Genomic DNA, 15,335 nt, shown 5'->3' with positions numbered 1-15,335 from the left:
GGGTCACTGGGACCAGTACTGTTTAACATTTTTGTTGGTGACGAGGACAGTGAGATTGAGCACACCCTCAGCCAGTCTGCCAATGACACCAAGCTGTGTGGTGCAGTTGACATGCTGGAGAGAAGCGATGCCATGCAGAGGGACCTGGACCTTCACTCAGAGGTTGGTGAGGCACTGGCACAGGTTGCCCAGAGAGGCTGTGGATGCCTCATCCCTGGAGGTGTTCAAGACCAGGTTAGATGAGGCCCTGAGCAACCTAACTAGTGGGTGGTGTCCCTGCCTATGGCGGGGGGGGTGGAACCTTTGAGGTCCCTTCCAACCCAAACTGTTCTATGATTCTACGACAGCCTTGAGAGGTGGGCCTGTGCGAACCTCACGAGCTTCAACAAGGCCAAGTGCAAGGTCCTGCATCTGCTCCGGGGCAATCCTAAGCACACATACAGGCTGGACGAAGAATGGACTGAGAGCAGCCCTGAGGAGAAGGACCTGGGTGCGCTGGTGGACAAGAAACTCGACATAAGCCGGCAGCGTGCTTTTTCAGCCCAGAAAGCCAACCGCATGCTGGGCTGCGCCAAATGCAGCACGGCCAGCAGGGCACAGAGCTCTGCTCTTGTCAGACCCCACCTGGAGCACTGTGTTCATCCCTGGGGCCCTCAACAGAAGAAGGACATGGAAGTATTAGAACGAATCCAGAGGAGGGCCACAGAGATGATCCAGGGGCTGGAGCACCTCTCCTACAAAGACAGGCTGAGGGAGCTGGGGTTGTTCAGCCTGGAGAAGAGAAGGCTCCAGGGAAACCTTATAGCTGGACTTCCAATACGTAAAGGGGACCTACAGGAAAGCTGCGGAGGGACTCATTGTCAGGGAGTGTAGTCAAAGGACAATGAGTAATGGCTTTAAACTAAACGAGGGTATATTTGCATTAGATATAAGGAGGAAATTCTTCACTCAGAGGGTGGTGAGGCACTGGCACAGGCTGCCCAGAGAAGCTGTGGATGCCCCATCCCTGGAAGTGTTTGACACCAGGCTGGATGGGGCTTTGAGCAACCTGGTCTGGTGGAAGGTATCCCTGCCCATGGCAGGGGGTTGGAACTAGATGATCTTTAAGATCCTCTCCAACCCAAACCATCCTACAATTCTACGAAAACACAGGTATTTTAATGTACTCCAATGTTCTATTAACAATGCTGCTAATTATTAAATGATATACAGCTTATGATTTGTGGCAGTTTCTGAGCCTACAGCAGAATAAATGACGTAATTTTCTACTTTTCTCTTCGCAGATAAGTGTTCCTGTAGTGTTATACTAAGGGAATGTGAAAATCATTAGCCAGATTATACTTAACTCTAGATGAATTTCTTTGCAAAACAAACAAGAAGTTTATCTACCTTATCATGCTGTGCTTTCAGCTCCTCATATTGAGTTTTATATCTGCGCCCAATTTTCTTGACCTGTGTTATAGTTTTCACTTTTTCTTGTATGTCAGCCACTTTAGCATCCAGTTCTTTCTGCAAGGTGTCCTTCTCAGTTCTTATTTTAGTTACTTCCTCCTTCAGGTTCTGAACAAGATTCTGGCTTGTAGTCAAGGATGCATTCGTTCTAAATAGCAAAAGATTGGAAGGAGATGCAAATGAGATATTTGAAACAATACATTTCAATAATGCTTATTTATGTAATAGCATGTGTATCATCTGTAGTGAACTGTGTTCTCTAGGACTTCTCAGTACAAACGGATAATGCACGTTCATGTTCAGTGAAGAGAGAACTTCAAAACAATTCATGTTTCATTTGCATATTATCAAGTTACAGTAAGAATATGGAACAGCTACATTGAGATAGTTAAGAAAGTAAATTTCCAATTGGCGCTTCATTATAAATGAAGCTTTGCACGAAATGAGGTTTTGCACAGAAGTTTTTACTAATTGATTAAGTACCATACCTGGCTATTTCTGCTTTAAGCCTGCCCGTTTCTTCACTCATTTGTTGTATACGCTTGGTGTTTGCCTCCTTCTCTGAAAGTAGCTTGCGATATTCTTCGAGATCAGTGTCCTTCTGTTGACTCAATAAATGCTGAAAGGTTGACAAAACAGTTCGCATTTTCAGAAGATGATTACACAGTTACACATATAAATTCGTTTAAAATTAGTACTGCTGCTTTTGTATTTTGACTTGGACTGCCAATGAACTAGAATAGCCTATTTTAAAATTGAATTAAAAAGCATTGCTTATGCAAATACATTTCCTCGTTTTTGACCACTTTCTGCAATACAGCTTACATTTTTTGTTTTAAAAGAGCTTTTAGAACTTTTTTTTTTCCCAAGGGTTGATAATTTATTCTCCCCACCCTGCCCTCCCCCCACCTTGTTTTAAAAGATGCATTTGCCACCTGTGTCCGGGCTTTCCAGCGTTTGACATCTTCTTCCAACAACTTTTTCTCTGCCTGCAACATTCCACTTTTCTCACTCAATTCAGCATTAGACTCCTGTAGAGGTAGAATGTCTGCCTCAAGCTTGCGTACCTGAAAAAAAGGATAGTTGGGGATTAAACTATCTGGATCTTTTAAGACTGAAGAAAATGGAATATGGTAGGCCTTGAATAATGGTGGTAAGAGGGACGGAGAGATCAAAAAAACCGAAACCCAGCACAAAACCACCCTCAAGAAGTCACGACATAGCTTCTTTTCCCACTCACTGCCCTTCAGTAGCCAACTGTGCACAGGGAAACCAACAAGGAGCAAAAGCGGGGTACAAGCCTACAGGGAAAAAATTATAAACACACCTTCACAATCTCAAGATTCTCACTTTGTACCTTGCTGTAGGAAACAGATTATCAATTATGTATTAGAAGTCAAGCAACGCTGCACTGGATTCTATCGAAGCAACTGGTATGCAGAAATGGGAAGAGGCAAGTATCTCCCTTTTAAATTCTTAATAAAGCTATCGACTGCTTTGTATCTATTTCTGCGCCATTTTTCGTTTACCTGTTGATATTGTTGTTATATCTTTAGCCAGTAAAAAACGCTGATTTTCTCTTCCATTTAAACAGAACTTCCGACTTTCCAATACTCCAGGTGAAACAGCGTCTTATAAAATTCTCAATGGAACATTTCCTCATTTGTGTATGATGTAAAGGAATAATCCCAGTTTAAATAACTAGCAATGATATATCCAGACATTAACTGTCTGACTTGAATACATGGAAACAAGTGAAACACAGTACTAACCTTTGCTTGCATTTGTTGTAGCTCTTGTTCTAGCCTCTCCTTCTCTTCTCTTAGCATCTTGTTGGTTTCTATGAGTACGTTCATGGTCTCTGTTTTTTTCATTAATTCTTCATGCTGTGCAATGGTTTTTGCTGTTACCTTTTAAAAAGATTGAACTTACTCATTTGCCTTGCTTGCATATGCTTACATACTCACTGGGATCTGGCATAACACTGTCTTACATAGACATTGTGGCATTCCTTGTGTCACACACATGTTCAAAACAAGTAAATATCACTAACAAAAAAGGATAGGGGAAAAACTCAGAGAAAAGATCTTTATTTTCCCTATTTATGTATTTTTGGGATTGCCACACTGCTGCACAGGACCCAGAACAAGACCCTCCATTTGGCTATACACCAACCCCAGCTCAGCAAAGGCAGCAAATGAGAGAAAGTAGAACACAGAGAACAGCCCTCTACTTACTGAAATCATAAGCAATAATATCCAACCATACCTGCACCTTCTCTCTCTCAGCATTGAGACTGTCTTGTAGCTCCTGGAGTTCCCTTTCAAGGTGTTCCACTCTCTGACGGTAACGCAAACTCTCCACCTGTGCCACCTCAAATCTAGTTTCTGCTATCTCCTTTTCTCGACGTATAAATCTGCAGTAAGAAAATGAACAAAACATTATGTCAATGAAAATGCAAGACAAAGCATTTTAAGTTGAAGCATCTTATATCTGAAAAACTACTGAGTTCAGAAAGATCAAAAAGAAAATCCTAGAAAAAATATTCTAGAATAATTTAGATAAACTAAAAACCACAAGAAAATAATCCCTATGAAACTTGCTTGCCAATCATATTTTTCTAAAACGTGCTTTAGCTTCTTGTCAAAATTGACTCTCAGTTTCTTTCTAGGAGTAGAAAGAAGTCTCCTTTATTAGTTAGTGATGAAGGACAATCTCTACCAAGTTAAAGGGTACTTGCATTTTACACATTGTGCTTGAAATATAAAGCAAGAGAGAACTATTTGATTTGGCAACTGAATTTATAACCACCACCAGAGGGAGCTTGGAGCTAAGTTTACCTAAGAATTTCTAAGATTTGTTCCTGGGATTTCCCTTCCTCATTGAGAGAAACATTCAACGCAGATGGCATGGCTTCTTTCATAGAGGTCACCATCTTGTCACTCAGACTTTCCAGTTGTTCATGTAATAATCGATTTTGTTTTTCCAAGTCCTCACAGCGGGATGCAAGTGTTGAAGCTTCATCCTACAACAAAATGGTTCAATGACTGAAACCTGTATAGACTGGTAAATGAAAACACCTACTAGAACCATAAAAATGATCATACCTTCATCATTCTCTCTCTCTCTTCCCAGGAGGCTTTGCACTCTAGCAATGCAGACTCAGCTTTCTGAGCAGCTTCCTCAAGCTGCTGCCGTACTGCTGTATTCTTGGCAACTTGCTCTTTAATAGCCTGTAACGCTTCAACATCAGCAGCATGAAGCATTAATTCCCGTTCATATTTATTTTGAGCTTCAGAAGCCATCTTTGCCTGCAGAAAAAAGTAACAGATTCTGATATCCTTAATGTTCCATTTAATATGTACACAGAGATTCTCAAAAGCTAGACAAAATTAGTGACCACTAATGAAAACCACTGGCCAAAACCTCTGTCATTCTCAAGTACAAAAGAAATGAATATTCTTAGAATGGTTCCCTTAAAGGAATTATTATTTTTAAGAAAAGTGAGAATTTGTGATTATTTCCTTTAGTGGCTGGGAGGAGCTAGTCTACAATCAATCCTCTTGCTGTAGATTTTGCATGGTTGCGATGCAGGAATTCTTCCAAGAACATCCACCGAATAGGCAAAGATATTTACCACATGATGGTAAAAAGCTAAAGACAGACTGCGGTCATAGTATTAGGTGAAAAAATGGAAACGCCTGCCTATTAAATTTTGGGTTGGATGAACCGACAGCTAAAAGTTTTTCTCTATTCTTTACACTAATCAGTGTTGCTGGAGTTCTCACCTACAGAAAAGTAGATTCACTGTAGAAACATGGTTAGCAAGACAATCTTATCAGGTGCTGCTAAATGTCATATTGCCTGCAGTTTTAAAAGATGACAATTATGTTTTGGGTTAAAAAGGTATTTTCCCCATTGTTTTGTTGCGTTTGTTTTCTTTTTCCTTCCCGCCTCAGGAGAGGGAAGTAGGAATTCATTGAAAGCAGTTAATTACTTTCCACAATCAATCTTTTCATAATGAACTAGACCTTAGAAACAGCAAGTGGGTGGCACCCCTGCCCATGGCAGGGGGGTTGGAACTCGATCTTTAAAATCCCTTCCAACGCAAGCCATTGTGTGATTCTCTGATAGCACCTTCTGTTTTATTTTCTTCCTTCCTTTTTTTTTTTTTTTAAATATGATAAAAACTATGCCTGCAACACTATGTTATGTTCAACATCAGTTTACTCTTAACACCACAATGTTTGATAAGGTGAAACAACAAAGCATTAAATAAGCAGATGTTCACAAAATAGGAAAAGAATTGTAAGAACATCTTCTTTATCCGTCAGTCACTGATTGGAAACACAACCTTAGAAAATGTTTTGAGTTTCTTAAAAAAACGATGAAAAGCTTACATTAATTTTACTACCATTGGCTAAAGTTGGCAAACATTACAAACATACTTGTTCCTGGCAGTCACGCCTGGCTTGCTGTTCATTATTTAGAGCTGTGCTGGCTCTCTGAAGGGCTTCCTGAACTTCTGACTGCACAGTTGTAAGACTCTTCTTTAGTTCCAATAACTGTAGTGAAAAAAACACAACCAAACAAAACAAAACTTAAAGACTAAATGGTAAAGTATTTTACAGAATGTTGAACTCTGCAAGGCTTTGAATGTAGAGAGTTATGAATAATTTAAAGCTTAAGTATAACTATTTTGTAACAAGTTGAAATGTAAAATGAAATACTTCTATGGCTTTGACTTATAAACACTCAGAACTCTTTCCTGGCAGAAAAATATTACTGTTCTTTCAGAGTCACGCTTGAAGCAATACTAGCTGCAGTCATCATGTTTCTTTCAAGACCAGTAAGAGCCCAAACACAGAACAAATAAATAAGGGCAAAGACTGCTCCAGTTTTAGGGTATGTGAACATTACAAATGTGGTTTTGGCTCATGTTGCAAAAATGTTTTTCTGAAACCTTTCTCAAAGGTTTTTACTTGTGTTTTTTCTGCAACTGGTGCTCGAAGTTCAAGAGGATGGTGACAGTTTTAAATACACCACCACCCTAATGAAGGAAGAAACTTAATGTACTACTCATGTTTGGTCATCTCTCAAATTTAGTTAGGCTTTTGTATATCCTAAAAGATTTATTTTTGGACACTACTACACTGTATTGCCTCTACAGAAGGGAGCGAGAATAAATCTATGTTTAGGAAGTTAAGTAAAAGCATAGTCTTGCAGACTCTTTGGAAAGGGGTATAAGGGAGGTGGTATTCGATGCATACCTGTTGTTCCATATTCTCCACAGCTTTACGTTTCTCCTCTTGAAGCTCCTGCTTTTCTTTCTCTGACTCCATCAACTTCTTTTCCAGCTGTGCTTGATACTCTGAAGATTCCTTCAGACGAGCTTCAACAGCTGCACGAACTTCCTCTGTCACCTTCATCAAAATCCGTCATAAGAGGTCAATATTTTTGTCTTATTTTGCTTTAAATATGGTATTCCAATGTGAAACCAACATTTTAGTAACATTTTAAAGCCAGAGCAGGTATTCTCAAGATCTAATTTAGAACATCACTAAAAATGTTGAAAACCACATATAGCACAGAAGAAAAAAAATATTTGTTTTTTCAAAACTGCAATACAACATGAAGTACATCTAAAAAAATTTTGGGTGACTACATTCAAATACACAGAAGCCAGCATATCTTCTTATTACACACTAAAGGCTGCAATACTCAAAGCAAATGAAGCTACAACGAGATTTTTACAGAAACAGAACACAGACCAGAAGAGAACTGGATACTAGACTAAAAACATTCTGTCATCTTCTGATGCTGTAACTTCAGTAGAAAATGAGAATTCTGTTTTCCCAACTCTTATTTTGACATGCTGAACAGCTTAGAAGAAGGGGCCTTGTTCACCATTAACATGGTGAAGTATTTGACAGAATGGAGACCACATAAAGAACGTTCTCTTGCATCACTGAAGACCGTAACATTTTGATGGAAAAGGTAGGGATTTAACTGCTTTTGACTGAGAGCTTATTAAATTTTTTAATCACTGATCACAGTGTTAAAGGAAGAATTTTTAAAAGATAATTTCCCTCTTTAGAAGAAAGACATTGGCAGAGTACAGCTGAGTCAAACTTATGATTCAATATTTTACAAATATGCTGCAAAAAGTTCTCATCACTAGAAGTATTTTTAATCAAGTTGTCTAAAATATGGTCTTACTCCTTTATTTTGGAACGCCTTCCAAACTAGCTTGAGTTTCTTTGCAATGCACCCCATAATTCTACAGACTACAATACAAACCAAAAATAACATCTTTCATTTTGCTTTATTCAAGAATGTTAGATGTTAACTACTTACTTGTTTTTCCTTATTAAGGGATTCCTCTAGGCTAAGAACCATGGCCCTGTACTGTTCCACATTATTAGAACTAGTCTTGAGTCTTTCTCTCAGGTCATTAACTTGTTCATCAGCTTGTCTTAGTTGACTTAGAAGATCATCCACATCTTCACTTGTACTAGGCTGACCTATAATATCAGAACGTACTGTTAACTGTGGAAGCCTAAAGCAGCTTTTAAACCACTGTTCTATTTAAAAACTGAAGTCTTTTGAGGATAACAACAAGGAAGAAAACAATAATAATAATAATAAAAAAAGATTCTCACAAAGCTTCCCTACAGAAAATTGTCATCCCTAATCAAAATAGAAACTTACAGTAAACAATTGATTCACAAAAAAAATGGCTTTTTAAGAATAGGTAACATTACAGATAGAAGAGCCTTAAAACAAAAATAAAAGGGATCCTTTAATAAGTTTGGCTTTATTATTTTTTCCTTCGTTAAAATTGGTCTGGACTTAGATTTTACTTTAAAGAAGTATCCTGGTTATCTTTTGCTCGAATCTGTGGTTGCAATAACAAAGAGGTTTATTATTTAGAGTACTGATCTCCTAACTCTAAACTATGATTTTTATCATTCTGCAGAGAGCAACGTTTAACATAAAAAGAAATTCAATGTAGGAAAACACCCTACCTTTCCCTAGAGCCCTCTGTGATGACTGAGATGCTAGCTGAGCCTCTGTATTATTAAGTTGTTGTTTCAATACTGTAGTTTCTTTCTGGGCATTCTTCAGAAGTTCCTTTGTGTTAATGTGACGGTTTGTCTCAGTCTCTAGTTGCCTCTTAAGATCCAGGATATGAACCTGAAAACACAAGATTTTTAGACTTGCGTTTAATTCACACATGACATGAAGCCCCAACATGTTTGTAAATTTCACATATGAAAAACAATGCCCTGTAGGCTAGCAGAAGCCATGCAACTCAGGCTTTATTTTCACTAAAGCAATTATAACATATTTATAATTATACTTGCCTCTTGATTTTTGGAAAGGGCATGTCTTTGTTCCACCTCATTTTCTAGTTTCTTCTTTAGCTGAGATATCTCACGCTCTAGCTTTTCTATCTGATTATTGAGTCTTTGTTTTGTTTCTGTCTCAGACCTCTCCAGTATTCCCTGATAAAAAAGCATCACACAGCATGCTTACAACACGTTTCAAAAATTTTCTTCTGAATTACTGCAGTTCATAAAAGGTTATTGTCACAACAATTCTCCTATCCACAACATAATTACTGCACAGAACAAGAAATAATAGGTAAACATAGAATATTATGAAAAGTCACACTTAAAATTTATGACTCAGTTTTGAAACATTCTTTAATAACATCAATACAACAACTACTATTAGAAGAAAATCCATTATCTAAGCAGTTCAATATTGGGGATTAAAAAACCAAAAACCTACTACAGAAATAGGAGTCAGTCACATGACAAAGTGCGCAGCCTTCAATATTTAAGCTGTATATAACTAAAAACACTTTAAAACAGAACACAGAATTATAAAAAAATAGGTACCTTAAACCAATATAAAAAACTACCAAGGTGGACATTGGTCAATTTTATTGTTATAAAAATTAATATACCTTGTTTTCTTTGTACTTTTTTTTCCTCTCTATTTTACTGTGAAAACCCTGCTCCTTATCTCAAAATTATCCTTTTTATAGGTGGATAAAGTCCTGAGTATTGTAATTCAGGATAGGAATGACAAACTTGCTTAAACAAGTTACTCAAGTAATTTATGTCCGGTGTCAAACTTGTAACCAAAAAAAAAAATCCTCTTTCAGAACAAATTCCATTAACGTTGAAGTGAATTTCAATTGGTATTTATTGCTAACTCTGATAGATAGACCAGATTTAACATACCAATAATACCACATACCTGAATAGTTCGCAAATTAGTAAGTAGTAAGTTCTGTCCTCTTTGTTCAACCAGTAAAGACTCACGTTGCTGAGTCAAACGTGCATCTGACAACTTCAAGATATCCTTCTCTTTTTTTAAGTTTTCTGCTCTCACCTTTAAGATAACAAATAACAAGAACTTTGTTATCAATCCCAAATCTGTTTGTTAATTTTAATTTGGACAATACTAGTTTTATAATCTGTTAATACTCATGAAAAAAAACAAGCGTTGTATGTAAGATTACAGATTGTAAATTAAGATTTATGCAAATAGGCCAAGAACAGTAAGAACATAACTGTTTCACTAAACACTTTCAGTTTTCTCTGTAAATATGAGTTTTGAAACACCTTGTACATTTCACTCCATCTTTAGTCAGTACTTGAGACTTTTTCTGGAATGTTACAAAGGCACCCATAAATACAATGACATACATGTAGACAAACTGGTACAAATGTAATAGCTGGTGCATTTCAAAAATCCACACATTCAATTTTGACACTTTTTAATTGTATGAAAAATTCTTCTACAAACTCGAAATATCTGAGACTATAATACAATATACTGCTCACCTCCGCCACAGCCAGTTTTTCATTAGCTCCCCTCAGGTCTTGAGTCATAGTGTTAATAATCTGCTCTTGCTTCTGAGTTGTTGCTGTGAGTTTCTGGGTTCTTTCATGCAGAGATGTTATTTCTCGACGATAGCCTTCAACATTATCCTGTAGCATCTCATAACTTGGAACAAAGCAAAATATGTTTGTGACCGTATTTTATTTTTTTTTAATTTATTTGTAAGAGGTGTAAGTACACAGCTATGTTTCATCTTCACGTGTGTGAGTTTTCTGATAGCCTTATGTGGCACACTCATCTAGAAAGTATGTTCTTGATCCCACCTTCATGATTTTGTGTTCTTAACAGAATAGACAACACTAACATTTAATTGACAACTCTCCCTGAGCAACTTACGTCAAGCAGTCAATGTGACTCTATTGACAAAGAACATGCACATATGGTAATGCAATTGAATAACTGATTTACCGTTTGGAGGCAAATTCCAGCTGCGTGGATATCTTTGCATTTTGTGACCTTAATTCTGTGACCTGCTCCTGAAGCTTTTCATTTTGTTCATTCAGCAGCTTGTCATTCTCTGCTTTTTCTTTTTTATAGTTCTCAAAAACTTCCTGCAACTACATCAAAGAATAGACGTTGAAGTGCTTACAAAAGTGAAAACCATGATAGTTTTCTACCGTGTTTACTGAAAAGAATACCTGCTTAAGTGCAGCCTTAGCCTCCACTGTCTCCACTGACTCACTCATCGACACTGGAGCAGGAGTTGACATGGCCTGAGGTATGCTTGAGCGCTTTGGAGTAGATGTAAGAGAAATCTCCTCTGGTAGCATGCCTGATGCTAAAAAATAGAATAAAATAGAAAGGGTAGAAGTGGGAAGGGCTTTTAAAAGCAACAATTGAATGAATGCTTGCCAAAGCATCCTAAAACCATATTTAAACATGGCTAAGAACAGTACCATGTTTCCTAGGAAACCCTTGGGCACTACTGAGAAAGCAACTGGTTGTCCATTCTTTATGGTACAACATGTTACCAGATCACATATGTAATCACCACTACAGCTCAGTCATTGTGTGGTAAGTTATTACACTGCACAAATAGAATCAGGTGCCTAAATCTAAAGTCATGGGTTTTCTAGTGAGTAAAAGTTGAATGCCAGATTAACAAGTTACTGGTAACATTGTAGCATCATCACTGGAAGCTCATAACAAATGAGTTTTATTTCTATTTATTTTTTGAGTGGTACAGAAATGTGAAGCTTACCTTGCAAAGGAATGACAGCTCCTGTGGTCTGTGCCAACAATATGCGAAACATGTCACGCTGACGAACTATAGACTCGACGAGCTGCAGCTGATGATGACGTGATTCACGCAGTTTTTCTAGCTCATTGAGAGCTTCCTCAAGCTGACTCTGAAGCTCAGAAATTCTGAAACCAAGACCAGTTCTTTTTAGTAGTATACACAGCAAGGTTTACCAAGATTACACATAATCCTTATATTTGGCCTTCCAGTGTACACTTACTGCATCTTTGAAAGCTAAGCATCCCTGAGATTTTTGAGAAAACTTATGGGAAGATTGGCCTTTGGTCTTGCCATTTTATAGATGACTAAAAGAGTGTAGGTCTCTTCCATGAAAAAGCAGAATAGAGGTAATTCTGCTCATGTAAGTAACTTCGAACAGTAGTGTGAACAGAAAATCATATTATGAACTTTTAATACAGAATTATATTATCTGTGGGCTTTATAGCTAGTGAAACAGATGTGCACATACTCAAATTTTTCTCAGCTAACAACAATGAAAACTTAAATCTTCCTTGTTTGAAAAACAGCTCCGTGTGTAACTACATTCACTGAAATGAATATTCAGTGAAGTTTTTCAATGACAACTATTTTTCTTGAACAACACATTTTCACACATCTTTTTTCGAGGTTTTTCACACAAATCTACTCCTATTATAAAAGACTAGCATTTCAGCGTGTGTTCTGCATCTGTGGATTGAAAAAACAACGTTTAGGAAGAATTTTTGGAAGAAATATTATTTATCATTCCTTTTCATCAGTTTTTTATCTGGCTAAGATATAAATCTATACAGCAATTTTAATCTAAAAACCAAGACAATGTTGCTTAATTGCCGTTACGGATTCCATAGTTGTTCATGAGCATATATGCACTTAAATATACATAATCAGTAACAATAAAAAGCAAAATGTACATGAATAAATCCCTGTTACTACTTAGTATAAGCACTTTACTAGAAGGAACAGATAATTTACTTAGATGATGTTGTTTCTTGCTCTTCTTTTTCTCTAGCTTCTCCCAGCTCCCTAAGAGCCACCAAGAGACGCTGATTCTGCTGCTGAAGTTCTTCAATATTTCTGTAAGACACTAGATGTTGAGATATTACTTCAGAAGAGCTACTGATGTCAGCAGAGCTCACTTCTTCATCACGAATCACATGATTGCCTCTAGCTTCTTCAAGTTCCATTAAAAGGACACGAATCTGGAAGAGAACATTCTAGCATAAGACTTGCACACAGCTTTAGAAGTTTGCTCTGAAAAACAGTATTAAAAAGTACTTGAAATTATATTTTTCTACAACACACGAACTATTACTATCAACACATCCTTGTAAGATAACTGCATTATAGAAACGTTTGGCAAAAGAAAACCACATCAAAATTGGAACTATTCTTGGTGTTCTGTTCTTTGAAAATATCACAGGACACTCCAATTAAACAAACAAAACAAGTTATACTTTAGTTTTCCAGCCAGATGCTGAACAGTACTATGCTAAAGCTGCATCCCTTCCATCCATAAACTTATTCTAATTTAGCAGAAATGTAAATACCGTGTTGTCCCAGGGAGATTTTTTTTTAATAGCACTAGGGCTCAAACACAACTCTTCCAAGGAGACTTTAGAAATGCAGTATCATATTAATAAAAAACTGTAAAGGGTACATTTTAAAGCCATTGCAACATTTGTTCTACCTGCTGTGAAAGGTCTTTTACTTGTATTCCCAGTCTCTGGTTTTCTCTTTCAAGCGTGGAAGCCTGCTTATTGGCTTTATCAGCAGCCTCCTGCAATCGCTGGATTTCCTGCAATTCAGAAATACAAAGCAATTCATCCATTTCTTTCCAGAAAGATATGTCAATAGCTCTCTTCAGTTAAAGTGTGTTACTTGAAGAAGTAAAGCTTTGGAGTTGCACTCCAAAGGTTAAACTCCACTTATTTAGCAATCAAAAGCCATGATGTTTTATGCTTTATTAGTGTGCGTATTAAAATTAATAGGAACTGAATTAATAGGAACTGGGCACCACAGTGTTGTTTTTTTTTGACAAATACTGATATTTGCTTATAAAGAATTCTGCTTTCACAGAGAATTAGAGATAAATCACTGCATTTAAGCCTTCAATGTAATAATCGCTGAAGAATGCTGTTTCTGTGAAATACAGCGTATAGGAAAATAAATCTCAAGCTAGAAAGTTCAATGGACATTTCCCCACAGCAACAGCTGACCAAAAGATCTATTTTATACATATAGGATTAAGGAAGGATTATACTCAGGATTAAGGAAGTACAAATCAATTTTTTCAATATTTTTACATGCTCTTTTCTCCTTCTTTTATACTAACCTTCATAGCTTGTTCAAGCTTTGCAGACAGACTAGCAACAGCTTTTTGGGAACGCTCAAATTCTTCACGCTGACGTTTTAAGATTGGTGCTTTGGCTTCCACCTCCTGCACTATTTCATCCAAATATTTATTAATTCTCTTATTCTCCAGCTTTTCCAAAAGCAACTGATCCTGAGTTTCTACATATGCATTGTACAGCTGCAACAAGATTTTTTTTAAGACATCTGTCCAGATGTGTCAAACAACCATTGGTAATTACACTATTAGAGCAGTCAAACTTTATACAGCAATAAACTAATTTCTTCAAAGAAATGAGTATGACAAGTAAAATGTGCTTATGAGTCATACCATGGCAAAGCAGTTATCCCTATTAATTTTAAAACTGCAAACATTTATAGTACAACTGTATATAATAAAAGAATAATAATAATATATATAATAAAAGATATGCAACTGTATATAATAAAAGAATAAGAATATCCCATAATAGGGATAAATCTCAAGCAAGGTTAAGACAAAAGAAATATAAAAAAAGCAGCAAGAACAGAAAATTACTTAATGGATGGACAGAATGAGCAATAACAGAAGGAAAATAATAGTTCCATGGATACGTTCATTTTTTCTGCAAGAATAAGCCAGTGCCACAGCAAAACAAACCTAAATTATGCAAATATGCATAAAAAAAGGAAAAGAAAAAACTAAATAGAAGAAAAGCTCCTATCAAAAATCCATACAGAAAATAAGTCGATGTGCTCAAAACACAAACGAACAAACAAAAAAACAATCCTGCGAATGTTTTGATATACCAGGGGAAATCTGTCATTTATGCCACATAAACATCCCAAAAACATAGCTAATAAAGCTAATAAAATCCTCAAACACAGGATTTCATTGGCTTCATTCAGGCATTACACCAAATCCTAGACTGTGCATGAAAGTCTATATAATTTTGTTATTAGTGCATTTCTGTTGGCTATTCAAGGGCCTTGAAACTTGAATAATTTCTTCTCACTTACCTCTGTTAATTTCATTCCAGGTTTGACTACTTTAGCTACTGCTGCAGCAGTGGGAGACATAGCTGCCAGTTCTTCCTCAGACAAGATAGCTCCTGAATAAATAATCCCACCAATTACATTAAAAAGTTGCAGTAATTCCCATCTTAAATATTCTTTATTGATATAAAGAGTGTCCTCATACACCTTTGCACTTTCTTAACTACTATACATTAAGTGACCATATTTTAACTTCTTAAGGTTACTGGTGCAAGAGTTTTCTGCATTCTATATTATACATACACATGTGCAAGCGATTGATATTATATTTAATATTCCTTTTCATATATTATCAAGCTCTTTGACCAGTTTAATTTGAAATGATGAACAGTTTTTACTA

General features: G+C 36.6%; 1 protein-coding gene across 4 annotated transcripts in view; it reads right to left on the bottom strand.

The window, feature by feature from the left end:
* Positions 1-15,335, bottom strand: part of TPR (translocated promoter region, nuclear basket protein) — a 43,497-nt gene that overhangs the window by 19,539 nt on the left and 8,623 nt on the right. For all 4 annotated transcript variants that reach the window (XM_040564687.1, XM_040564688.1, XM_040564689.1 and 1 more), the window contains exons 11-31: positions 14,960-15,051; positions 13,944-14,141; positions 13,299-13,406; positions 12,584-12,810; positions 11,573-11,736; positions 11,010-11,149; positions 10,780-10,928; positions 10,314-10,476; positions 9,724-9,858; positions 8,820-8,960; positions 8,481-8,649; positions 7,810-7,976; positions 6,723-6,875; positions 5,901-6,017; positions 4,560-4,763; positions 4,293-4,477; positions 3,721-3,868; positions 3,225-3,362; positions 2,388-2,519; positions 1,941-2,071; positions 1,390-1,600 (exon numbers count right to left, since the gene is read on the bottom strand). In XM_040564687.1, coding sequence (XP_040420621.1) covers positions 1,390-1,600; positions 1,941-2,071; positions 2,388-2,519; positions 3,225-3,362; positions 3,721-3,868; positions 4,293-4,477; positions 4,560-4,763; positions 5,901-6,017; positions 6,723-6,875; positions 7,810-7,976; positions 8,481-8,649; positions 8,820-8,960; positions 9,724-9,858; positions 10,314-10,476; positions 10,780-10,928; positions 11,010-11,149; positions 11,573-11,736; positions 12,584-12,810; positions 13,299-13,406; positions 13,944-14,141; positions 14,960-15,051 — 3,272 coding nt within the window. The remainder of the gene's footprint in view (positions 1-1,389; positions 1,601-1,940; positions 2,072-2,387; positions 2,520-3,224; positions 3,363-3,720; positions 3,869-4,292; positions 4,478-4,559; positions 4,764-5,900; positions 6,018-6,722; positions 6,876-7,809; positions 7,977-8,480; positions 8,650-8,819; positions 8,961-9,723; positions 9,859-10,313; positions 10,477-10,779; positions 10,929-11,009; positions 11,150-11,572; positions 11,737-12,583; positions 12,811-13,298; positions 13,407-13,943; positions 14,142-14,959; positions 15,052-15,335) is intronic.

This window comes from Cygnus olor, chromosome 8 (genome assembly GCF_009769625.2).
Source record: "Cygnus olor isolate bCygOlo1 chromosome 8, bCygOlo1.pri.v2, whole genome shotgun sequence".
NCBI classification, from domain to species: Eukaryota; Metazoa; Chordata; class Aves; order Anseriformes; family Anatidae; genus Cygnus; species Cygnus olor.
The sequence above is the reverse complement of the archived record's forward strand: the minus strand, read 5'-3'. Positions and strand labels throughout refer to the sequence as shown.